A 25,913-nucleotide genomic window follows, 5' to 3' on the forward strand; every position below is an offset into this window, starting at 1 on the left:
TCCTTAAGAATCAAGTTCTGTTGCTCAATGATCAGAGCCTTTGCTAGAATTTCCTTCATGACCTTCAGTTCCAAAATGGCCACATCACGCTCAATGGAAGCATTCAACCCCCGCTGAAACTTCTTGGCCAAATCCTCAGCATCCATTGATTTCACAAACCTATATAGCCTAGAGAACTCTGCCTCATACTCTGTCACCGTCATCTTCCCTTGTGTTAGTGAGAGGAACTCCCGTTCCAATTTTTCTCTCACTGAAGCTGGAAAGTACTTCTCTCGGAATAGTCTCACAAAACCATCCCAAGTCAAGGTGGTCACATCAATGGTCTTTTGCATACAATTCCACCACACCCTAGCCTCACCCTTTAGCATGAAAGTGGCTAACTTCCTCTTTTCGATCTCATTACAGTCCATCATCTCGAAATAATTCTCCATATCCTCGACCCATTGATCAGCCACCATGTAATCCATGCTTCCATGAAACTTGGCTGCTCCCAGATGATTAATGTCTCTAGCCAATCTCAACAGACGACCAGGGTCAGCCATTTCACCCATGGGCGGAGTAGGTTGTACACCGATAGAAGACTCTACATCATCATCATAAAGCTCCTCTATGGGACGGAACCTGTCCCTATCACCAGTTCTACCTTCTCTTACACCCCCACCACGACGTCTAGGCCCACCCCTCGGAATTTCCATTACCTAGGAAGCATAGTATGTTTGGTTAATACATGTATAACACTCAACATAGTATAAGTCAATACTAGTCCATATTAACCAAGTCGATACTACAAGAAAAGTATTCACGTTCCTAAGACTACTTAGCGGCCTAAACGACTCCTAACACTCACACATACCCAATGACTTAGCCAATACCGAAGAGCACACGATGGGGATCCGCTGCAGACGGGCCATCACTCGGAAAGTATTGACACATCACCAAATATGCACCTTACGCTTTGATACCAAACTGTCACGCCCCGAATTTTGAATAACCAATTCAAATCCGAAACATGAATAAACAATTAATACAAATAACGTTCTGAATTTTTTTCTCACAAACAAACACACCACTCGCCACTCAACACAAAAACTCGAAAACCTCGAGTTAATTATTACAATTCACTCTTACAAAGTAAAATTGCAAAGCTCTAAATGAGCATAACAAACCTCACAATATAATGCTGTAATTCACATAACACTACTCTAAGCAGCCCGATCACCGTCCTGGTTCTCCTGACCTGTAGGATTTCCCGCTACACAATTTGAATAGTGTACCGGGAGTTGCAACAACACAAAACCCGGTAAGCTTTTTACAGCCAGTATGAGTAAACAAGAAAGAACTGTTGATTTTAAATTACAATTCTTATAACTCAACAACACAACCAACAATCTCAACATCCACGACGCAAACGTCAAACCCATTCAATATCACCATTTTGGTCCTATCTCACAACACTATCACCACTTGGGTCCCATCCCATAACACGTTAGAGCTCTAACTGCCTCGTTACCTCTGACACCTTGGCCTAGGGTCAAGCAACGGCAAAAATACTTCGGTTAACACTATAACCGTCGCGCTTTGGACATCCCCGTCCTCAGCACCATATACTTCGGTTAATAATAAACCGTCGCGCTTTGGACATCCCCGTCCTCAGCACACAACTTCGGTTAATAATAAACCGTCGCACCTTGGACATCCCCGTCCTCAGTACACAAACACTCCGGTTATCCTTAACCGTCGAACTTCGGACACCTCATCCTCAGAACCCTACATTCTCTGACTCTATACATCCTCCAATGTAAATCATGAATATTAACAAGAACTCATCAATCATGTTCATCACATATAAATATGGTAAGTCACATGTCAATTTATAATAATTTAATCATCTCAATTTCACACTCTTCAATGTCACGCCATTCACATATAATCACGTAAATATATATATACGTAATTATCCGCTCAGGGATAATCACTAATACCAACTATAGTTCACACAAGAAAATCGTGAAATTCATTTTGTATAATTAAAATCATTTTACTTACCTATGGACCGTAATTGATCAAGTCCATATGATTTTAAAACAAATATTTATTCCATAAATATTTTCACGCAATTACGACAAAATAAGGTAATTAAATTTATTCGGTTCGTAATATGAACCACGTGAGGTTTACTCACCTCGATAATCCCGCTGCGTCTTCAATTCAGCTCAAAATACGATCCACAATCGTCCACCAACTCAAACCGTCAATAACCTAATCCAATAATGATCTTAACTTAGCCAACAACTCATAAATGTAATTAAACGACGATCCAACGGTCAGATCTGAATATAATGATGATCCAACGGTCGGATTCAAATTAAACGATGATCCAACGGTCGGATCTGAATTTAATGATGATCCAACGGTCGGATCCTCACGGATCGCCCTTAGGATCATCCTCCAAAATTATCACGAAGATCCAACGGTCAGATCTTCCTGAATCGCCCTTACTAACATCTCCACAAAATTATATGAAAATCCGACGGTCGGATTCTCACGAATCGCCTTCCGAATAACTATTTCTCAATTATACGAAGATCCAACGGTCGGATCTTCGCCCCGTGACCTCACAAAGTCATCGGGACAGTCATACGATCAACATACTAAAATTTGAAGTAAAACCGATGGTCTGATCTTCACAGATCGTAAACCGAAGATAAAACGTAAAAACCGTAAATAGTAACGTAAAAACGTAAATCCACTATTTATCAACTTTTTCTAACATGACCATGTTATATATCAAAACGCTCGTAAGGATGCGTAGATCATCACCTAGATAATAAAAACTCAAAATATGGTCGAATACGCCGCCACAAGCGGCGGTCAGTGGGCGGTCAACGGCGGTCAACGCGGCGGTCAACCACCTCCGATGCAAAAGTCGTCAACTACAAACTTGTTCAAAATGACGAGTTGATCCACTTTCATAACTAGCATGAAGTCTGAAAACGAAAGGAAGTGGTCGGAAATTACCTAGAACAGTCGAGGTGGCCGGAAAATTTCCAGAATCCGGCGAAATTTGCAGAATCCGGCAAGGCTTGATTTCGACGTCAAAACTTCAATTTCAGGCTTCGATTCCTTCTAGAGAGTTGTTAAGAAACTCAAGACGAACGCATTGGTTCAAGAATCACAGAAAAATATGGTCTGTAGCTCGAGATATACCGATCGAAAGCTTCGGTGGTCGGAAAATTTGCAGAATTTTGCAGAATCCGGCGAGGGCTCCGATCGACGTAAAAACTTCAATTTCAGGCCTCGATGCCTTCTGGAAAGTTGTTCAGATCCTCACTCTGAGTTCACCAGTTCAAGAAACACTCAAAACAACATCCTGTAGCGCGAGATATGTCGATCGAAGCTTTGGTTTTCGATTTGATCGGGTCTGGCTTCCAGCCGCCACCACGAGTAGCGCCGCCGTGCGAGGCCACTTCTGGGAGCTTCAGGACGTTGAGGTGAGCTTGTGGATGGAGTTTGGTGAGGAGTGGTGAATGGTAACTTGAGATATCAAGCTTGAAATCAAAACGGGGGTAAACCGGCCTCGTGCTCCACCGCCGTGTACGGCCCACGAGACGGCGAAAGGCTGTTACCGGCAGCTGCGAAAGGAAGAGGCGAAGCTGTGGAACGTGGTCTGGGTCGATTCAAAGGCCTGTGGAGCGAGAACAAGCTTGGAGAAGGAATGCTCTGTTTTGGTTGCTGGTTTCGGCAGAGAGGGAGAGAGTGAGAGATTTTCTTTCTTTTCTTCTGGAGCTGGTACACCACCATCTATCAACATGTAGAGTAAAATACAACTAGTGTCGCACTACCTCTCTTAATGCTTGAAACACAAAGAGCACACCTCAATTTTTTTAAACAAAGTATTTGCCACTATAAATTTGTGATAAAACCAGAAAATTCAATAACTAGTAAGTGGAAGATGAGGTTATTACAAATTCCGAAACAGAAAATGCGACTGCCGAACAGAGTGTTGTGAATTCCGAAACAGAAAATGTAACTGCCGAACAGAGTGTTGTGAATTCCGAGACAAAAGAGATGACTTTTCTGGATAGTTTGAATCAAAATCAAGACGTATCTGAAGCTCACTCACAAGATATTCCCCCTTCTGCATCACCAACTGAAGATCCCGGTCAGAATGATCCTCCTCAGGTACCCCTAAACTTTAATGAATCTTCTGGGTTAGAAAGTGTCGAACCTAGGAAATCACAAAGGGTTACCAAGGGAATTCCTAAGAAACAATATGAACTAGATATCAAAGCCAAAGCTAAATACCCTATAGCTAATTTTATGTCTAACCATAGGATTTCTGGGTCACATGCACTTGTTGTTGATCAATTATCTACTGTATCTATTCCTAGTAACGTGCAGGATGCATTGACTGATCCAAAATGGACAAAGGCGATGAATGAAGAATTGGAAGCTCTTCAAAAGAATGCAACATGGGAGCTAGTACCTATGCCGGTTGGAAAGAAGACTGTAGGGTGTCGTTGGGTATTTACTGTGAAGCTTAATGCAGATGGAACTATTAATAGATACAAGGCGAGGTTGGTTGCCAAAGGATATACACAACGCTATGGGATTGATTATGAGGAGACTTTTGCACCTGTGGCAAAGATTAATACTGTCCGGATTCTAATCTCACTTGCAGCAAACAAAGATTGGCCCTTGCACCAGTTTGATGTGAAGAATGCGTTTCTTAATGGGAATTTGGAGGAAGAAGTGTACATGGATGTGCCCCCAGGTGTTAAGAATTACCTAAGTGACGTTGGCAAGGTGTGTAAATTGAAGAAGTCTTTGTATGGCCTGAAGCAGTCTCCAAGAGCTTGGTTTGGAAGATTTTCAAAATCCATGAAAGCCTTTGGGTACAGACAGAGCAATTTTGACCATACCTTGTTTATCAAACGCAAGAATGGTAAGATTACAGCTCTTATTGTGTATGTTGATGACATGATTGTTACAGGGGATGATCCGAAAGAGAGGAATGAATTGCAAAAGTATCTGTCAAAGGAGTTTGAAATGAAGGATCTGGGACAACTGAAGTATTTTCTGGGTATTGAAGTTGCAAGGTCTAAGAAGGGGATTTTGCTTTCACAAAGGAAGTATGTCCTTGATTTACTTGCTGAAACAGGGATGCTGGACTGCAGACCAATGGAGACACCCATTGAGATGAATCACAGACTTGCTATTTATCCTGATCAAGTTCCAACTGACAAAGGGAGGTATCAACGTCTTGTAGGAAGGTTGATTTATCTTTCACATACTAGACCTGATATTGCTTATGCTGTGAGTGTTGTTAGTCAATTTATGCATTGTCCTAGTGAAGAGCATATGGATGCAGTCTTTCGTATTTTGAAGTACTTGAAGATGGCGCCAGGTAAAGGGTTACTGTTTCAGAAAAAAGATGAATTGGAAGTTGTTGGGTACACAGATGCAGATTGGGCTGGTGATAAAACTGACAGACGTTCTACATCTGGGTACTTCACTTTTGTTGGAGGGAACCTTGTCACTTGGCATAGCAAAAAGCAGAAAGTTGTTGCCAGATCAAGTGCAGAAGCTGAGTTCCGAGGTATGGCACACGGAGTCTGTGAAATGTTGTGGATTCGTAATGTCTTGAAAGACTTGGGTTACAAGCTTAAAAAGCCTATGGATTTGCATTGTGATAATACAGCTGCCATTGAGATTGCACATAATCCAGTTCAGCATGATAGAACAAAGCATGTGGAGGTTGACCGTCATTTTATTAAAGAAAATCTTGACAGAAAGGTTATTCGTTTTCCATTTGTAAACTCAGAGGAGCAATTAGCTGATGTTCTTACTAAAGGAGTGTCCAGGAAGGTATTTGACAGCTCAGTTGACAAGTTGGGCATGATAGATATCTATGCACCAACTTGAGGGGGAGTGTAGAATCGCTGTAAATCTGTATGTAATTAGGATTTTATTTAATTAGGATATCCTGTAATTATGGAATATCCTGTAATTATGGAAAGATTGTTTCCTATTAGAGTTAGACTACTCCTTTGTACTTGTATATATACCCTCATTGTGGGATGAATAGAATTATCAAATTAACCCTGAATTGAAGTATTCTTTTCTACTCAAGGCTCTACCAATTACTCCTGGTAAGAATAATTACTTTGTTTTAATTCAATTGTATATAACTCTGTAGAAAAACTGGATTTGAAAATTTGGAGATGATTGTATGCTGATCATGAATTTATTTATCGTCTGTTTTCTTTATTTTTCTTAGCCTCACTTTATCATGTCCTTGACATGCATATATCTGATAATCAATTGGAATTATTTTGCAAGTATAATGTTTTTGTTTTGGTTTTTTTTTTTTTGCAAATTCAGTTTTTCTTCTTGACACTCTCAAGTAACTGCAGAAATGATATGGCAGTTCAATAACATCAGAGGCAATAAAAGTTCCCCAAGCCGTGATCATGATTCTTATGGAGAAGGTAGTCCTAGCTGGAGATGATGATTATGGTTATCTGGTCTGGAGCTTTCACTTTTTTTTTTTTTTTTTTTTTTTTTTTTTTTACTTTTCCCTGTGCTGCTTAAGGATAAAGAAAGTGAAGTCTCCTGTCCGGACAAAAGGAGAAAGTGATGAAAAGACGGGTGATACTCCATCTTGAATTGAAGCTTTTCTATCAGTGTAACATCTCCAAAACTTTTATTTCCTTCTTTTTTTGTATTTTTTGACTCCTGTAGTCTTTAAGCACCAATTAAGGTAAAAAACACTGGCAATGCTATATCTAGCTAGCCAGCTGCAATGGTTACATTCTAGGAAAAACGACTTTCTATATATCCAGTCCTTGTGCTTTGTACGGTCCGGTTTACCTATGAATATTGGTTGATGGCTCTTTATAACTTTTTCAAAATTTCCTCAACTCCTGAGGTTGTGGTTGAATCATTTTTTGTTATGCCCTTCTGTAATGGTGTTATTACTTTCCTCAGCAATTTTAACATTGGTACAAAGTAAGGAGTATCTTTACATCTTAGAGGAATGTCTAACTCGGATACCTTAAAGTCTAGATCGATGATCCACATAGGAAAAAGCACAAAAAGGGGTTATAGGAAGTTTTATTTTCTCTGATTTTGCAGGAGACTCTCAAAGCTATGGAGCTCCATGCCGTCTTCTACAACTTCAAAATGGAGTCAAATAAAAAGGAAAGAGGAGAGAAAAAAAGGAACTAAGTCAAGTATGCTTAAGTTACTTGAGTGTATTGTTATTCTACTATTCTAGCTAGGTTGTTTATGGGAGTCAACTGAGAATCGCCCACAACAGGCATGTTACTCGTCCAAGACTTTAATTTTTATTTTTCCTGAATGTTGAATCAAAGCATTTGACACAATTAATCAAACAATTATAATTTGCAGCTGCAGAAAGCAACAAGATACAGAAAAGAAGAAAAAGCAATCAAGTTTTACATTTTGTCAAACATATTGGAGGTGTTTTGGTATTTTAATCTGTCATTTATTTAGAGGTGAGGCCAACCTTGATCTTCTTAATGGTATCAATGTCAGTCTTGAATGATTTAGCGAGGATCTCATCATCAATTCCTGTGGCAAACACTGACAATGGCACTGAAACTGTTCCAGCATTTGCACTTCCAAATGCTGAAACAGCAAAAGAAGGCATGTTTGGCTGTGTGTTATACTGATAGTGAACTAGTCCCTTTGGAAACACAAAAAGGTCACCAACTTGAAGCTTTTGAGTATACAGAACGTTCTTTGTGTCGACAAACCCTACTTCCAAGGAACCAGCAACAAGGAACAAAAGTTCAGCCGAGCGAGGGTGTGTGTGAGGAGGGTTTAGTCCACCATTTGCAGGAAACTGTAGCACCGCGTATGACACACTTTGGCCGTCAAGAGCAGGGAATTCAGTCAAGGAAGCTTTTGTTACCTTAAAGGTTTCGGGAACTCCATTGAACACACCACGCAGTCCAGTGTAGGTAAAGAAGGTCCCATCAACTGTGGTGTTATTTTGTGGCACTATAAAGTCGTAAAGAATGTCAGGATCACCTGCTAAGGTCCTTTTGGAGGTGGCCAAGGCAAGTACTAATATCAGTAGTGGGAAGTATTTCAAGGCCATGGTAGATAACTGGTTTTTTTTTTCTTTTTTGGCAAAAAGCTAACTGGTTAATTAGGCTTGAAATAACCTGCCTGCTGGGGATAGTGGTGCTGGTAATCACTATCTGTTAGGTATATATATATGCTAAATTTCTGGGAGCTAATGAGTTTCTGGATATCAACCAAAAACGATGAGTTTTGTTATCAACCAATAAGATGAGTTTCTGGTTATCAACTTCTAGTTTGAAATGTTCTACGCTATTTCTTTGTTTTCTACTTCTTGGCCAGATTGAAATGTCATAGGCCGGTTTTTAGCATACCTAACTATAATCAACTTGACTGAACTTCTTATGATATGTCACAATTCAGTGCTGACTGCTGACTGCTAACATGGTTTATAGAGGGATAAGTAACAAAATGGACAAGGAACATTCAAGCGGGTGCCCCGAAGGCCGGAAGCAAGAGCGTTGCTTACTTCCAAAGGGGAAAACAACATTGATCATTGGCAAACTAAAATCCAGAAAATAGGCGGAAAGCAAGTGAAAGTCTACACGCTCTTGTACATTGTGTCACATTAATTGTACACCAGATCCCTGGCTCTATAGCACTGGATATAGTTAACAGCTCTTGGTGGGAATCACCTGGTATATCATTGGAAATTTGGAATGATATCATGAGAGGAAAATTAATTTTACAAATGAAATTCCATTTCCAATTAACACTTCACAGTATCATCAAACAAGGAGAGGTAGGCAGACTTCATTGAGATCATCCACAACTTTTTTCATCTGAACTAATTTCTAGCTAGATATGAGTTGCTTACATCAGTGCAGTATCTTATATATGCTCACGTAACATGAAATGCGATCAATGCGTGCAGATTGGTAATGCACCAATAGAGGATGAAACAGATCAGAAGGGATTATTGATTGCTTAAGCGTAGGATCAGAAATCGATTTCTGACCGGCTGTACAGTGACATTAGGAGAGAATGCAACTTCAGTGAGTAAAACATATCCAAAGTGTGTAATTAACTTTGAGGTGTACAAAATCATAGACATGTACAGGATGTACCCTTCCGCGCCATTGAAGGCACTCCCGCTTTTCTATAGCTGTGAGTCACACTAGCATAACTAGTTACCGTGAATATATGTAGGAAGGACGGCACAAGAGACCAGTAAGGTTATTTGTACTTCAATAATTCAGAAGTCCAAAAGGCACTGCATGCCAATGTCACCGCCATTCCCTATACTTGGACTCACTGCAGCAATCACATCACCTTCTGGAAGGATGCACTATCATCATTTCTTCCCGTGATCGAAAGCTTGTAGAAGGGGGTCGAAGGGGGTCTCGGCATCTGGGTTATAGGTATGTACAGAGTCACATACATTTACTCCTTTCACTTCAATGATCAAAGTGTTGTTCTAGCGGACATATATGTACTCTGAATAGATGTATCTGCAGTGGAAATACTGATGGCAGAGTTCCAGTGACATCAACTGGATATGCGTTGAAGAAAATGGGATTGAAGATCAAGCAAGACTGGACTCCATGATACAATACCAAACAGGTAACTCAATCACCCTTGGCCTCCCTCCATATCAATCTTAGCTTCTACTCTTATTATTTGCGTAAATATGTCCTGACAAACTGATTAATGTTTGCAATATTCGTAGGTGGGCTGGTGAGAGTTGCTGATGATTACGGGCTTATGTTTGTTACAATTAAAGGAGCAGGTCATTAAGTTCCAGTTTTTGCACCAAAGCAGGCGCTCCTGCACTAGGAGTCTCCAACATAAACCATATAAACATCATCAGTCTCCCTTCATCGTTTTGTCAATGCATAGATCATGAAATTGCCGAGTCTCTGACCTATAGCGGTTAAAAGACTTTCATTTTTACTAGCCAGAATACAAGTCTTCAATGTCATTGTTTATTTGTAACTCTCAAACTAGTTAAAAGAACAAAATCATTGTGGAATTAAACAGATGATTTTTTTTTTCAGTGCTTCTTTGTATAGTCTGAGCAAAAAAAATTTCAATGCCTCTTTGTACCAAAATTTTCTCTATTAATATTCTCAAAAAAAAAAAAAATCTCTATTAAATCATTTAAATGAACTCAGATTACATCAAACAAGCTATCTATGCCTATTAAGTGACTGACTTCTCTTCTAAATTCTAATATCCAACGTCACTGAAACAATCATCCTTTTTTCAAATTAACAGCCATTCTAGCAACAATAAAAAAACAAACAAACAAAAAATACTATCCAAAAGGATGATCATAAAGAAACCTGACTACTCTTGTTCATGTTGGTGGCAATCGCCAAAAATTGGATACAGAGGGGGAGAAACCGTTGGTTCCCACTGCTTTCTTTTCCCTACTCTTCTGTCAATCTTCTTCACTTTAACAACCAAAGAAGCCAGGACCTGCCTGTTTAAGAAGTTCCTGTCCTGCATCCTTACCTATCTCCATCATCTCTTTATAAGCATACAGGCCTTTCCTAGACGTCTCTAGTACTGAAACTCAGACAGAAGAAAGTATAATTAATTGCTGCCAAAGATTACTCTAACAGGAGAATGAGCTAATAAAGACAACCGAGTTTTCATCAAAGCATGAGCAAGAGCATACCGCGGGTTCCATCAGGGGAAGCCACCAAGCCTTTGAATATGCAATTACCATCGGCATCTTTGCTGGCATATCCAGCAATAGGAGTTCGGCAAGACCCATCAAGGGTCAAAAGAAATGCCCTCTCACATGCAACTGCTAGTCTTGTTTCTTCATGATTCAATTTGGCAATATATTCAGCCTGCGACGAAAAATTGAAAAATACCTTAGTGAGGCCAACTGCAAGTTTAGCACGACATAAATATTACAATAAGTTTCTCATTAATAGATGAGATCTATCAACTATTGCTCCTTCCACATAAATTGATCCAAGTTGGTGGTAAATTATGAAACACCAAGTGTTCAATAACATCTATGATTGATCCTTAATTAAAGTTTTATGCATCAACACGATAAATACAGGATAAAAACTATCCATCTATCTCATTTTCAAAACACAATCTGTCCACATACTAAATTTGCTTCATCCATGATTTCTAGCTAAACCCATATTCACAGTAAACAAGCTTATATCTGGTTCCATTTCTCCATGACTCAACTAGTACAAAGGTGACAATATCATTCAAATTTTTATCTCCACAATGGAAACGAGAAATTAAAACACACCATTTTATCGTCATTGCTCCGGCAGGCAATTCCAATTGCCCCTTGGGCGACAGCTGGAAGCATTTCATCCAGTGAGAGAATCGAAGTTACATTTTCCTCCATATTCAGGCGTTTCAGCCCAGCTAACGCCAATAAGGTAGCTTGGACTACCTTCTCATTAAGTTTCTTTAACCTAGTCTGGACATTACCCCGAAAGTTCTCCTCTACCTGCACGATGGTATAAACCGAAACATAAATGACAAAGTAATGAAACATTTCAGAACCTCAAATGCACAGTATCCGCATCAATTCAAAACATGTCAACTACTTATCAAATGTGACAGAACACGGTAGCTTACTTTAAGCAATGGATATCTATGGAGTATCTGCGACTTTCGTCTAAGTGAGGCAGTACCAATAACACTCCCAGCTGGCAGTTCTGCTAGTGAAGATGCAGTTAAGCATATAAATGCATCACGAACATCCTCACGGGGAAGGTTGCAAGGCAAAATTGTCTTGTCTGGTAGATAAGTAGGTACATCTTTCATGGAGTGTACAGCAATGTCAATGTCACCGTTTATCAATGCCTCATCGATTTCCTTGGTGAACAATCCCTTGCCGCCGATATCGGCCAGGGGCTGGCTTAGTATCTTATCACCAGTAGTTTTGATAATGACTATTTCAATTGCACCCTCTTCAGCTAAGTGGGGATGCGATGCAATGAGCTTGTCTTTTGTTTGATAAGCTTGAGCAAGAGCTAGTGGGCTATCCTATACACAAACAGCATCAATAATTTTCATGAAAACAAAACCTTTTTGAGATGGGTTGTACATAGGTTGTAAGTTTGAAGCAACTGAAGACAGATGAAGGGAAATGAAGCGAACCCAAGTACCTTCCTCTGGTGCCAATTTTGATGAGAGCGAGTTTGGGATTTTGGGACTGCTGCTCGATTGCCAAAGAGGATGTCGTGACATGAGTGTGTTTTCTGATGCAATTGGGAAAACCGAAAGTTCGAGGGGTCTTGAGGGATGCGCGGGAGAAGTTGACTGGACATAAAGGAAGAGATGAAGAACAAGAACAAGTAGAAGCAGAAGAACAAAGGGCCTCCATTGTAAAAAGAAAAGATTAGATCTTTGAATCTTTCAGAGAGAGAGAGAGAGAGAGAGAGAGAGAGGTGAAGAAGGGGATCGGGCTTTAAGGGAGGTTTTGTCTGAGATGGGTTGTTGACGGAGATAGGATAAAATGGGATTTCTTATCGACTCCCCTCCAAGTGCCACGCTGGCTTCTCAACACTTTCAAGTTTCTAAGAGCAAGTTCAGCCGTTGGGTCACCAGGTCACCTACTATTCACTACTTTTTAGTGTTAATTTCATTCTTTGGGTCACGAGTACAGTGTATTTCGTGCCCTGAGTCAATTTTTTTTATCAGTGTCGTACTTCCGTCCATTTTCCGTCACAGAACCATAAACTTAAACCACGTACCACGCATGTGACTTGATTTTCAAGAGTAAAGAGTAAAATTGTCTTCTTATTTGCTAATAAAAAAAGGGTACGTGTTGTTATTAACACACCTTAAATCTCTATTCACACACCATTTCTACTTTTTATTCTTTAAATTCACATTTATTTTGGTAAAATGTATTAACCACTCATCTTTTGCAATTTTCTTTCTCATTCTCTAATACAAATTCAACTGATCTTTATACCAAAATCCCTCAAATTCAGAAAACACGCAATGCTATCACACTTGTTCAAATTTTATTTTTGGTCAATCGCTCGTTCATTTTTTTATTCTACCCTAATTCCTTTGCTTCAACAAAATTCAATCAATTATTTTCTAAATCTAAGCCCATAATTGGACGACCACTGTTTCTCTTTTATTCTTTTACCACCTCTATTCGTAAGAACAAACTTGGGACATATAGAGTGTCAGGGGGTCCAATTATGGGCTTAGATTTAGAAAATAATTGTTCGAATTTTGTTGAAACGAAAGGACTAGGGTAGAATAAAAAATGAACGAGTGATTGACCAAAAACAAAAATGAACAAGTGTGATAGCATTGCATGTCTTCTAGATTTGAGAAATTTTGGTGTGAAGATCAGTTGAATTTGTATCACTAATGAGAAAGAAAATTGCAAAAAACATTTTACCAATAATAAATGTCAATTTAAAGAATAAAAAATGGGAAGGGTGTGTGAATAGAGATTTAAGGTGCGTTAATAACAACACCCAAAAACTGAAAGTGTTTTGCTAATGCTCAAAGTATATCTCAAACACTCCTACTCACTCTACGAGATTTTAATTCCCACCTCCATTTAAAGGCAAAAAGTCAATATTAGACTCCAAAAATTCACAAATTTACAAAGTGTCATTGATAAGTCAAAACAAAAACAAGCTTCGATTACAAACTCTCACTCTCTCTCATGACATATCTGCTAATGGAATCTGAGGCTACCGTTGTCGGACTTGGACCGATGATTGTGATTGTCTCTCTCTTCGTAGAGGTTGGAGTATCATCGGATCCAAGCTCCAGCCTACTCATATTTACCATTCCAATTAACCCATATCATAGACTCTCTCTTGATACGCTCAAAGTGAGTGTCAATTTAAAACCCTGCATCAGATTGTAGTTAGAGCAAGTATGGTATCATTCTAAGCTAGGGATTGGGGGTACTCTTGTCAAAAAGGTCAAAAAGAATTATTAATCTTGAAATTTACAAAGATAAAACAGAGTATTTATATGTATTTACGAAATTACAAGGTAAAAGGCGATTTTATGTAATTTAATTAAAATCTAACCTAAGTGATCAAAGAAATCTGAATCAAAGTAGAAGTAGATGAATGGAGAATGTAGAGATATAATTAACAACCATTAACATATCAAGCAAATTATCAAACATAAATTTCGAATCAAATATTTCATAGAAAGAAATCAATCAAGAACAGAGATGAACGCATACAAAGTCCTTATTACTTCCCTGAATTAAATTAACTAGATGAATGCACCATAGTTAACCCTATTAATCATGCAAAGCTAGTGAGTGATCAATTCCCTAACAAAATACAGTTAACGGATTAAGCATATGTGGAAGTTTGATCGATTTAAGCAAAGACAACAAGTTAGAACAATAATCTTAATTATCATGCAAAGCTCATTGTTGATTTACCTAAGGAACTATAAGTTTTTCACTTAACAATTAAGACCTAGAACGCTAGCATATATATCTTAATCTGGATGCAATTATATGCTCATAATTCTAAGTTGCGCACCAAAGAACATAAACACATAAATGGCGGGATTGAAGCACAAAATCAACAAACAATCAATACATGTTGAAATCAAAAATTATAATATGAAAAACCTAAAATGAAGCAAGCTTCATGGTTATTGAAAATCAATCTTTAACATCCAAAATTTAATCTCACAAGAATTCGAAACATCCAAAATAACAAACTAAAAATCTGTTTTGAATTATGAGAAGAAAACCGAAATTAAACTAGAAAAGGACATGGTTACACTTTTGAAGATCTCAAGAATGCAAGAAAGCTTCAAAGGTGGTGGAGGCAAGATGATGACTACGACAAGGAGATGTTGATGGAGCTTGATCATGGCTTCTTGACTTTTAGAGAGGATGGTGACCGGATTTTTGAGAGAGAAAAAAAGAGGATGGCGATATTTGATTCAAGATTTGAAAGATGATTTTTCAACGTCGAAGCCCCTCCTTATATAGTGACAGCATGCTTTGGTGTCTTGGTCTTTCTCTACTTATTCTGCATCTGCATCATCTGACTAATAGAAATATTTCAAAGGAAGTAGAGATCAACCTTGAATCTAGAAAGTAGGAAGCCTTGCCGAATTTTCCAATGTATCTAGTCCATATTTCGGCCAACTTGCAATATTTGTGTAATCAAGAAACCTTATTCAATAATTATTCTCTTTAATTTTCTTTTCCTGATTGGATAAGAAATAGATTCTCCTCAAAACTCTCCAAATTCGTCCAAATTTAATCAATCTGTGTCCAATACAAACTTCAAATATGATCTTTATCCATCTTTTCTTGTCCAAAACGACTCCCAACCCATATCACGTTTGTATAAGACATTTTGGACTTCTTCTAGATGCTTCTTGAATGTTCTTGGGCTCTCCTAGCCCCCTCAAGTATCCTAGTGTTATCATGACTCCTTATGCCAACAGGTTTCCTTATCCAATAAGGACTCTTGTGTCGAAATATTATGGAACCTTCCGAAATCTTCTCAAGTTCTCCTTGTTCAACAGGGACTCCTAGTCACATTAGGTTCTCTTTTCTTGACAGGATTAGGTTCCCTTATCCAACTGGGATTCTGCATTTTCGCCATTTCTGTCATTTCCACGAGCTTGCCTCCAAGTTGACTCAAGATTCCTATTTCAACTGGGATTCCTTCTCCTAATAGGATTTGGAAAACTTCATTTCTCCATTTCTTTCTCATTTATGTGCCAATTCCTCCTTGCCTAACCTTTTAGACTCAAAAGTACCTAAAATCGAAAACTAAGTTAGAAATGATAATGTTAAGAGAATAACTAAGTAAAATGTAGAGAGCTTAATAGTTAAAACATAGCAAATATTGCTCTTATCATCTCTCTTTGCTCCAAGACCTTTGCAGTCTGTAACAAGAGAGCTTTTTCGGAGAGTTTAGGGAAAATGACGCCGGATTTGAGGGGATGGTCGTGGTCAGTTAGATGACTCTCCTCACTCCTTCGTCGTCGTCCGATCTTCCTTCGATTGTGTCAATCTTGATCGCAGGGCCTCGCTGTCATTTCCCTACTATTAGAATTGGAAGTTTGACTCTGCCTCCCATTTGAAACTAAAGCTTTGTCTTTTTTCTTTGAAATTCCAGATTCTTAACGACCGCTGGGATTTGTATATGAAGTTCAGGCGTCTCAGATTTGTATACTTGGTGACCATTTTATTTATTTATTTATTTATTCATTCAATAGATTAAAGAGATGAGTAAAAACTTGCTTAGAGAGTATTCTAGTGTTGGAGAAAATATTATTGGGGAATTTATGAGGTTGAAGAGAGCTTTTTCTTCTTTTTGCTAAAACTAAGAGCTTTCTTTTTTAGTAGGGTGTACTGTTAATTCTAATAGGCCTTAGCAAGAAAGTGATCGAATACCTTTTTCATGGTGAAACTGAAACGAAACAACTGGCATGGTGGAGACGGCGGCATTGTCTTCGGCGATCAACGATTCCCGAGCCTCGGGGTGTACTTCGGTATTCGCGACCGACGACGCTGGAGATGGAGGTCCAAGTTTTGGAGTGGGGAGGCGGAGCGACGTCGGTTGTATTGACTTAATGGATCATCAAATCGACGAATCCGTGTTAGAAGGTCCAGATCTGAACCTCCTCAGCGAAAAAGACACAACACGATTGAGAGAAGCGAAAGAGTTGAAAAATGAGAACCTGAGAGAGAAGGAGGGCGAGAATCTCCGGCAATGTAATCGGGCGGTGATTGATAACTTTGCTGGAACTGTTCGCCGGGAACTGGAAAACCAAAAGGAAAGAGGAAAAAAGAGCATTTCTACAGCTACTCCTATTTATAGGGAGAACATGCTTCAGTTTTTTTTTTTTTTTACTTGGTGTAAGAAAACAATTTTACTTTTATAAAACAAGTCACATGCATAGCACGTGTTTCAAGTTAACGGCTCCGTGATGAAAAATGGACAAAATTACGATGTTGATAAGAAAAAATGAGTTCAAGTATCACATTCATAATTTTGTAAGTTCGGATATCATCATGAAAGTCACTTAAGGGGGGTGTATTGTATATGGAATTAGTGGAATTTAAAAGTCCATGAAAGTTTTAGGGTATTCAATCTAAAGACTTTATGAATTCCACCAAACTCTATAGGTATTTAATTAGGATTTTTTTTTAAAAAATGAATGAAAGTACAAACGTATTCAAAATATCATTCATACTAATGGAATTAGAAAATCATGGATACTTATAGACTTTGTAATGTTAACTATACATACCAAACTCCAATAATTTTCCAGCCTGTCCTTAGAAAAAAAAAAATCTATCAAAGTTTTTCTCTCTGCACGCGGAGAGGTTGGGGGTCCTCCATCATCTTTCTTTTTTGGTTTTTTGTCTTTTCTTTAATCTTTTATGATTTCAACATTTTTTTATACCCAAAATGTTCATTTTAGTTGTTGAATGTGATTTTTTGTTTTTCAATAGTGATACTGGAATCTATTAGCAAAAATAATTGTAAACACTTGATGGAACGATTTGTAAAGAATAGATTCAAGAACACACAACACAAAGATTTGCTAACGCAGTGTAAACCTCACCACTGAGGAAACTTCACTGCGAGGTCAATTTGTAACACAGCCTACACGATAATCAAATCCACTAGTTAAGAGAAAGAATACAGTTTACAAGTAATGATATCAAACACAATCACTTTACTAGCAACAAGCTAACTTGTTTATAATTTGGAAAGCCTACACTACACACACAGATGACTCAATATCTGGTAAGCTTAACCGGATCGATCTTTTCCTTTGCTCCTTGTATCAAGGACTCACTAATCTCAGATAGGATGTATGTGATGAAATGCAGTGAACAAGCAAAGTGAATAATCAATCAAATAGTGTTTTTGAAGACAATAGGTTGTGAGGACTATGCAACACACACGATGAACTTTTAAACACCAAAAACGCTACAGACTGAAACTAGTTTCAAAACCTTTTATAGGGGAACAAGACTCCCCCTCAATCAAGTCTCTTTAACCACAGAATAAGATAAACAAGGAAAGGTTTTTCAAACTGATTTCGATATGCAATCAATCTTTACTAACTGTATGCAATCACAATCTTTATCTGATATGAGTTTTGAAAACGTTTTAATGCAGATAAGATTTCCAAACCAATTTAAAGAAATGCATAGCAATTTAGATCCACGATGCATGTAGATTGATATGAAATGCAAACTACCTTTATCCTAAGATCAGTGAGCTTGATTTCCGCTTTCTGATTTGATCCTTGGATCACCGGGAAAGTAGGAGAGAAGTACTCTCCTAATCCTTTGCAAACTCTGATCTCCTAGTAGCATTGGGAGAGTATGTGTTGAATGGAAATATCCCAATATACTTACAATAATGATTTATGAAACCCTAATAGCCAAATATTGTGGTCTACCCCTAAAACCTTGAATAGTATTGCTATGAAATACTGAATTTTATCAATTATTCTCATCGATTTGAATTTATATTATGGTTCAAAGAAAACTTGAACAATTGAATTTCAATTGATTGATTATAGATCAAGAGATTGACTAATATTGTTATGATATATGTTAATTGGTGAAAACAAAATTGATGAGAATAAGTAACCATAAACATCTATTGATTTATATTGTATCTTTATGTTAATTGAGAGATCAGGAATGAGAACAAACTAGCTAGACAGAGTAATAATAATTCACTTGAGTCAATTTCTACTAGAAGATACTTGACTATTGAAGAGACAACGAGTTATTATCTTGTTTTGAGTTTGGGCTGCATTGGTTTTGTTTTTTGTTTTTATTTTTGGTACGTGTTATGAAATCTATAAAAGTCATTCATAATAAAGTATATAGATTTTCATGAATCAATAAAATGTCTGTTGCTAAAATCAATGGTTTTAAGAAATTAATAGGAGTCTATAAATGTCTGATCGCTGTTGGTAAAGAAAACCCAAAAGTAAATTATGGCAAATTAACTAAACATTTATTATTATTATTATTATTATTTTTTGAAAAGTTTTAATGCCACTCGATCACTATTTTTTTCTTCTATTTATACCAAACATTTTTTCTTAGTTCTTCTAATTGCGATCGTGATTAATAAGGCATCCTTTAAATTTTTGCACTAGGCCTCTTAATTTTGAGGACCGGCCCTAGTGCCTACCAATGGGGTACGATGGCAGATGGTCTAAAAACCCGTAAACAAATTGCTTTAATCTTCCTCAGCCGCTTGGTCTTCCCTTATATATATCTCAAGGTTCTCTCATTGAGCTTGCGATTCATCTCTAGCTGTCGGCCATCGTCTCCATCTTTGAGGTATAATTCTATCCCCAAACCCTAATCGCTGTTGTCCTTGGTTTAGATAACGGGTTACCTAATGCGGAATGAATCTTAATTCCGTTCTGTAGAGAGAGAGTTTGATTCTTGATTCCAATTAGTTGTTCTTCTTGATCAAAAATCTCTATGCCAATTATTGATGGGATCATCTTGGTTTCTATGCATGGCTAGTTTGTGCACTAAAATACCTGGGTTCGATTGCTTTATAAATGCAAAATACTTGTTCATTCTTTCTTTTATGACTAGCCTAAGTATGATCAAGTTTAATTGATGTTACTATTTTTAACGTTGTAGCTGAGCAATAAATCTGTAAGCCCTTATCAATGATGTTGTGCAAGAAGTTATGGTCAGACAGATTTAGTAATCTTCCGGACGACGTTGCTCATCATATTCTGTCCTTCCTCGGTGTCAGAGATCTCGCTTCTGTAGGGGCTGTGTCCAAAAGGTGTAGAGAATTTTACCTCTCAGTACCATCAGTGAATATTGATGCAAGTTGTTATCTCCATGCAGTTCCATTAGTGAATCTTGATGCAAGTTGTTATCTAAAAACCAGCAGCAAGTTAGGAGCGCTGATGTGTTTCTGGGATAGATACATGTTTCAGCGTGGTGTTAATAAGATGCAACGCTTTTACATTAATTGGACTTTCTTCACACGCGGCATTGCGAATAAAGACTCTGTGGAGCAATATCGAATAAACTCTTGGATTCATAACGCAGTAAGGTGTAATGTTGAAGAGCTTAACCTTAATTTCACAGCATGTGGTGGATTCACGTTTGTGCTGCCATCTTGCCTATATCAGTCACAATCTTTCAAGTCTCTAGTATTAAATTTAAAATGCTTGGATGAGATGACTCTTGAAGCACCACCAGTATCTCTTTCCTGCAATCTCCGTTACTTGCAGTTGACTTCTGTTAGAATAGCAGATGAAAAGTTTTGCAAGTGGATCTCCTCTAGCTGCAAATGCATTAAGGAATTACAGCTTATTCAAGTTAAAGGGATTAAAAATATTACCATTCAAAGCTCGTCTTTGGAGTCATTTACTTTTGTTGGTATGGACCTGGTCGACCTTAATATCTCCGGTCAGAAGCTTAGAAGTATTGAAATAAAGTGGAACTTTTATTCTTCACCTGGGTACTGCTCATTGAATATATCTGCTCCAAATCTGGAAGATTTAACATGGGCGGGCAAGGTCTTGAATAGCCAAAATCTGGGCAAATTACTGAATTTAAAAAGAGCTTTCATTGCTCTTGAGCCTACGGTAGATGACAATTTATCTGAGGTCTTTTCTAGTATATGTAGGACTAAAGATCTTGGTATAAATGAGAACACCATGAAGGTAAACCGACACTACCCTTTAACTTCCAGTACAATTTGAAATGTCTTTCAAAAGGATATTATGCCTTATATTAATCTTATGGCTTTTGAAATTTTTGATAATAATGGTAATGGCATTGATGTGTACATATTGGCGAAACCCAACGTTGGTATAGTCTAGCTTTAAGGCGTATAACAAGTATTGGCGAAACATTTATGTACAACTTTATTTTTGTTTGACTGTACATTCTTTTTTGAGAGGTGTAATGTATAGTCTAGCTTTAAGGCGTATAGTAAGTATTAGCGAAACATTTATGTAGAACTTTATTTTTGTTTGAATGTACATTTTTTTTTTTGGAGGTGTAATGTATAGTCTAACTTTAAGACGTATAGTAAGTTCTCTCCCTCTCTTAAGTGATTATATTATGAATTTGATGTACTAAAATGGACTATGAGATGAATTGAGTTTTTAAAAAATTGTTTGAAAAATTGCAGGCTATGTTCAAAGACTGTTTCATGCAAGCACCATTAGATGACATTCGTCGCCTGGGTCTTCAACTTCCGAGCTTCAGTAATGACATAGTTCCAATAACGGCCTCTCTTCTCAGAAGAACTGGTTATCTGAATAGCTTGGTACTGATGAGTTCTAAACCTTCTAGATCGGACTCTAAATCTATAGTAAGTCAACATCTGCTCTGCCCCTCAGTCTCCCTCAATCCTATATATTTCCTGTTGATTTCTTCAATCAGGTCATTATAAATCAATGTAGTTGTCCATTTCACTAAGTTGTGAAAGATTCTTGAAATTGACTTTGTTGTTACCACGTTGCAATTGCAGTCTTCATCTGGATTTGATATGGGATACTGGAAATTGCAAAACCTCACTTTCGTTTACCAGCTGGAGGATTTGCGCATAGACCTCTCCAGCGGGTCTAATGAAATTGAGTTTGCAAAGTACATTCTCGAGAATGCTCCGAATTTGAAGAAGATCGTGATCCGCCATCATCCGGGATCCCAACAATCAAATATCGTAGTTGGGAAGGTGACCAGATGCAAGATCATTTCGAGAGCCATTATTGTGATCCAGGAAATTCGGTGATGAAATAGTCTTCTGTTAGATGATTGTGAGAGTTTTAGTTTTTTTTTAGGTTTGAGCCATCTGGGTATTTTGATGAAGCTATTTTTTAGCAAGACACTAAATACTGGATCCAGAAACAGAAACAATTTCCTTTTGCAAAACAATATTCTGGTGCAGAGTGAAAATACATTGCATCAAGCAAGTTGCGACTGAATTACTATACCTTCCCACTTCAGAAACTATCAAGGGTTATTAGTTATTACTGCATGGAGAGGAATATTGTCCAGCTTCTTGGATATAAGACTGAGGGTGATGCACCAAGTCTTAAGCTAACAAATCAATCACGACATTTAAATTACTTCCATGACTTGAAGACATTTGGAATTCAAACAAACAACACTCGCTTCCAAAATTCTCATTCTTATCCACAATATCATGGGAACTACAAATTGACATACCACTGAATTTGTACAACAATCAACAATAGCATTCGTCCTAATAGAAAGTCACAGAAAAGCCCTATAAACACTACGGGTACCATCATACAGCTAAGCTTGTACCTGCCATGCAGTTCTTTGTCAATTAGTTCAATTTTAGACTAAGTCGTAACAAGTCTGTTCAATTCAGCATTGCTTACTCCAATCTGTACATAATGCATTTATAAAGAGAACCGCAAACTTATGTAGCTGAATTTAATGGCACTTATACAGTGTTACTGGACACAAGTCCTGGGTAACAATTAGTGATTCAACTGCCATAATCACAAATTAAAGGGTAAAAACTTCCCAAACCTGTCACCGATTTGAAGGAGAAGCTTGGTCTTGAATAGAAAAGGTGATATGTCCACGGGTTTCAAATATGGATTACAAGCTAAAAACCCGTATCCTTTATTCTCATGTATTGAGCTTAAGCCACACGCAGCCCCATTATATAGATTTACATTTGGAAAACTGGATTACATATCTTTAGATATATTGCACATTGCAAATCTCTGCATATCAAAGAAAGAATTCTGCAGCGAGGCTAATGCCTCCCATAACCAAGCTTGCTGTTCATATTTGCCTCACCAAAGCTTACCTCTGCCTTTGCCAGGTCAATTTTTGCAACCGCGTGATCTAGCTCGGCAACAGCTAGCCTCCGCCTTAACCTCTTCATTTCAGTCTCCAAAGCAACAACATCCCCTGTGAGTTTTTTTAATACTCCTTCCTTCTCCCCAAACTTCTTCATTCCCAAAGCTGATTGAACAAAAGGCTCCAGCCAACTCAAGTCAAATCTGAAGGTCTCAACCTCCTCCCACAAAACTTGAAGATGCTCACATGGATCATGTTCACATGAATCCTCCATCATATCCTGAACCTTTGTAGTGTTCAGAAAATGCAATAGTCGACCCAAAGCTGTGAATGCCCATTCACTAAACATGCGACTTCTCTTCCTCTGGCAGCTAATCAACGAAGGATGCCACAAACAGACTTCTTCCAGCAGTGGAACAAAAGCTTCATCTATTTTCCCTAATCCCCTGAAATTGATGATCTCGCTAACTGGGGTGGAGGGAGATTCATCGCCTTCCTCGACTATGGGAGGGCCAACTGGGCTATCAGCCTCCTGGTAAGGAAGCACTTGATCAGATCTCGGTTCTATTTTCAAGGGTGGAACATGCACAGAATCAACATTTGTTCGAACAGGGTCAGAATTTGGTGCATCAGCAAGCATCTGTTCATAACAAAGTGATGTATGTGCTGTTGAAGATTCTGAATATTTCACAGAATCCACATCTGAAGACTGACTTTGAAGTTCCTGCTCAAGAAAGGCAGTTTCTTGGTCTTTTAGGACCTTAATGTCAGCTTTACTGACTGCAACCTCAGCTTCAACAATACATATGTCATCCACGATATACCCTTCATTCTGGTCAAAAAGCTCACTCAGAGGCATGAATGATGTGAAGCCCCAGTCACTTTTTTTTGCACTAAACTGATGCTGAGTGTCTGTAAATCAAGATGAAGGATCAAAAAACATCCAAAAAAATGCACAGCTCATCGAGCAGTAATACAAAAACATAATAAGGGGTCTGGTATGCTTGGAAGACCCAAATAAGTTGCTTGATTTAAAACAAATTTCAGTGCATATATTCTATAATTATAGAGCAAGTGAACCTCAATCAGCAGGTAAAAGTCCTCGAAAGAAGAGTGTTACAAACCTTAACAAACCAGAAAGAAATGAGCAAATATACAGAGTGTTTGGTTTACTTATAAGATTCACTGAGATAAATAGCAGAGAATAACATAGCGCTTTATGTAAAGAAAAGGCAATCAGACATTGAGTTGCAATCTAAAGTAGAATCATTCTATTGTATTAAGAAATCAGCTTGCAATCGAATAAGAGACAAAAGGCACAAGCATAAAAGTGAGATAGACAAATAAGATGAAGAAGAGAGTATAGTAAAGAAGAAAAATACCTATTGTTATCGACTTGTCGCCGTTAAATTGATTAACGACAGTCAAGGTGAATTCGGCATATCTACTCCACCCAGATGGTAACTTTGAAGCATCCGCAACATTCAAGTACATGGACAAGTATTGCTTTCCATTGCTCCCCTTTGGGTACACCACAATCCGCCTAATCAAAACCAACCAAGTAAGTGTGTGAATAATCTGTTTTAATAAAAATTCAACTATGAAAATAATCTGCTGTAAAAAAAATCTTCTAAGCGCCTGGTAAACTGCTATTTTAAAAGTGCCTTTATAGATAAAAACGAAGTCAACCAGTTTGGTCACGTGAATGTAAAAACACAATAAGCATGTATATTAACCAAAATAGATATAATACAGAAAATTCTGTTACTCATAGCAAAGATGACTTACCTTGCCTCAGCAAACTCTTGGCACGGGGATGTCCATGAATTCAAAAGGTTCAGATTCCCTCGAGGAATCTCTCAGGTTAAAAATTATGATTTTAGACATGAACAAGAACAAAATAAGACCCTCTGCATTCATGTAAATCACAACAAGCAATTATTCATTAAACTCTATTCATGTATTGATAATAAAAAAAGTTAAAAATAATTCACATACATGATTGCAGAAAGTCTATATTCCGTGAACTCGGCACTCCAAGATTCTCATGATCGATTCAAAATAACCATTTACTAATTACCGTATGATCTTGAGACTTTATATATTACATCTTATATGCAATTCAAGCTTCCTATTAAAATCTCTCTATAACTGGTTAACAATTTTTGGTAATTGAATAAATCAACAAAATCTGGGAAAAATAACACAAAACTGCAAGCACTGAGAGAAACAAGACACAGGGTATTCTTGAGCCATAATCAATACTTGAGATCACGAACCTGCTGTATGTATGATATGCGCCTTAATTAATTAATTTCATCAACTTGGACCTGTACCCATAGCAAGATTAAGAAACAAGCTATATATGCCTAAAATTCAATTCAAACCAGAACAAGCAATCTCCCTTCAACTTATTTGACTGAATGAAATAGAACCCAAAAAAAAAAATTAAAAAAATCTGATGGGTAATATTAAAAAAAAACAAACACAGGTATGAAAGTTTTACCAAAGGCGCTGAGATCCCATAACGATAAAAGTAAGCAAAAATTGCCATGAAAACCTCAAAAAATACCAAAACGAGCCTGAAAGCCAAAAAAGCAACAAAATTGATTATACGAGACTATGTCATGTGACACATGTATATACCATTTGAAATCGCCGACGACGAAGCCATCAGAGTAGTGTTTCTGGGTTTTGAGCTTAGAGAAGTTGTCGATAGTCCATGTGTACGTCATGGATATAAGCTCATGACCCGCTTGATGGTTATTATCCATATTCTTGCACGTCCGTACCTACGTAACCAGATCAATCAAACCCACTGCTGATCAACGTCATATACATACAACAACAACACAAGTACAACCAACACAGCAGAAGCTAAGTTTAGATTCAGAAAAAAATCTGTAACACATGCTTACCTTTCTTTCGGACTTGAATACGCTATGCTTCAAGAGAGAGAGAGAGAGAGAGAGAGTGATATAGAGGACTTTTCTGTTGAGATATTTTGTGGCTGGAGTCGATAGATCTATATGTG

At 37.8% G+C, this 25,913-nt stretch overlaps 4 protein-coding genes and 1 long non-coding RNA gene across 10 annotated transcripts; 1 reads left to right on the plus strand and 4 right to left on the minus strand.

Moving 5' to 3' along the window:
- Positions 1-982: 982 nt before the first annotated feature.
- LOC133713476 (uncharacterized) lies at positions 983-3,959 on the minus strand. The gene is made up of 3 exons (XR_009848035.1): positions 3,019-3,959; positions 2,183-2,259; positions 983-1,252 (listed from the first exon to the last, which is right to left on the minus strand). It is a non-coding gene; the product is annotated as an uncharacterized LOC133713476 (long non-coding RNA).
- Positions 3,960-6,405: 2,446 nt separating this feature from the next.
- On the minus strand, positions 6,406-8,286 carry LOC133713475 (putative germin-like protein 9-2). The gene has a single exon (XM_062139515.1). It carries the CDS (start codon positions 8,126-8,128, stop codon positions 7,511-7,513), a length of 618 nt encoding a protein of 205 aa, XP_061995499.1. The 5' UTR covers positions 8,129-8,286; the 3' UTR covers positions 6,406-7,510.
- A 1,901-nt stretch (positions 8,287-10,187) lies between these two features.
- Positions 10,188-12,539, minus strand: LOC133715468 (porphobilinogen deaminase, chloroplastic-like). 2 transcript variants are annotated; one of them, XM_062141978.1, is made up of 5 exons: positions 12,210-12,539; positions 11,677-12,082; positions 11,339-11,545; positions 10,736-10,913; positions 10,188-10,623 (listed from the first exon to the last, which is right to left on the minus strand). In XM_062141978.1, the coding sequence occupies exons 1-5, from the start codon at positions 12,425-12,427 to the stop codon at positions 10,511-10,513; spliced, it is 1,122 nt and encodes a 373-aa protein (XP_061997962.1). In that variant the 5' UTR covers positions 12,428-12,539; the 3' UTR covers positions 10,188-10,510. The 2 variants fall into 2 exon arrangements, with proteins under 2 accessions (XP_061997962.1, XP_061997963.1); XM_062141979.1 differs by having other exon boundaries at positions 11,677-12,087; positions 12,210-12,514.
- Positions 12,540-19,244: 6,705 nt separating this feature from the next.
- Positions 19,245-22,436, plus strand: LOC133718682 (F-box/LRR-repeat protein At4g14103-like). The gene is made up of 4 exons (XM_062145540.1): positions 19,245-19,396; positions 19,712-20,754; positions 21,228-21,410; positions 21,570-22,436. Exons 2-4 carry the CDS (start codon positions 19,741-19,743, stop codon positions 21,828-21,830), a joined length of 1,458 nt encoding a protein of 485 aa, XP_062001524.1. The 5' UTR covers positions 19,245-19,396; positions 19,712-19,740; the 3' UTR covers positions 21,831-22,436.
- Positions 22,437-22,610: 174 nt separating this feature from the next.
- LOC133718683 (uncharacterized) lies at positions 22,611-25,913 on the minus strand. 5 transcript variants are annotated; one of them, XM_062145543.1, is made up of 5 exons: positions 25,386-25,665; positions 25,159-25,209; positions 24,668-24,789; positions 24,262-24,422; positions 22,611-23,791 (listed from the first exon to the last, which is right to left on the minus strand). In XM_062145543.1, the coding sequence occupies exons 4-5, from the start codon at positions 24,371-24,373 to the stop codon at positions 22,833-22,835; spliced, it is 1,071 nt and encodes a 356-aa protein (XP_062001527.1). In that variant the 5' UTR covers positions 24,374-24,422; positions 24,668-24,789; positions 25,159-25,209; positions 25,386-25,665; the 3' UTR covers positions 22,611-22,832. The 5 variants fall into 5 exon arrangements, with proteins under 5 accessions (XP_062001527.1, XP_062001529.1, XP_062001525.1 ...); XM_062145545.1 differs by having other exon boundaries at positions 25,526-25,664; XM_062145541.1 differs by lacking the exons at positions 24,668-24,789; positions 25,159-25,209 and adding an exon at positions 25,798-25,913 and having other exon boundaries at positions 25,526-25,671.

This window comes from Rosa rugosa, chromosome 6 (genome assembly GCF_958449725.1).
Source record: "Rosa rugosa chromosome 6, drRosRugo1.1, whole genome shotgun sequence".
Classification (NCBI taxonomy): Eukaryota; Viridiplantae; Streptophyta; class Magnoliopsida; order Rosales; family Rosaceae; genus Rosa; species Rosa rugosa.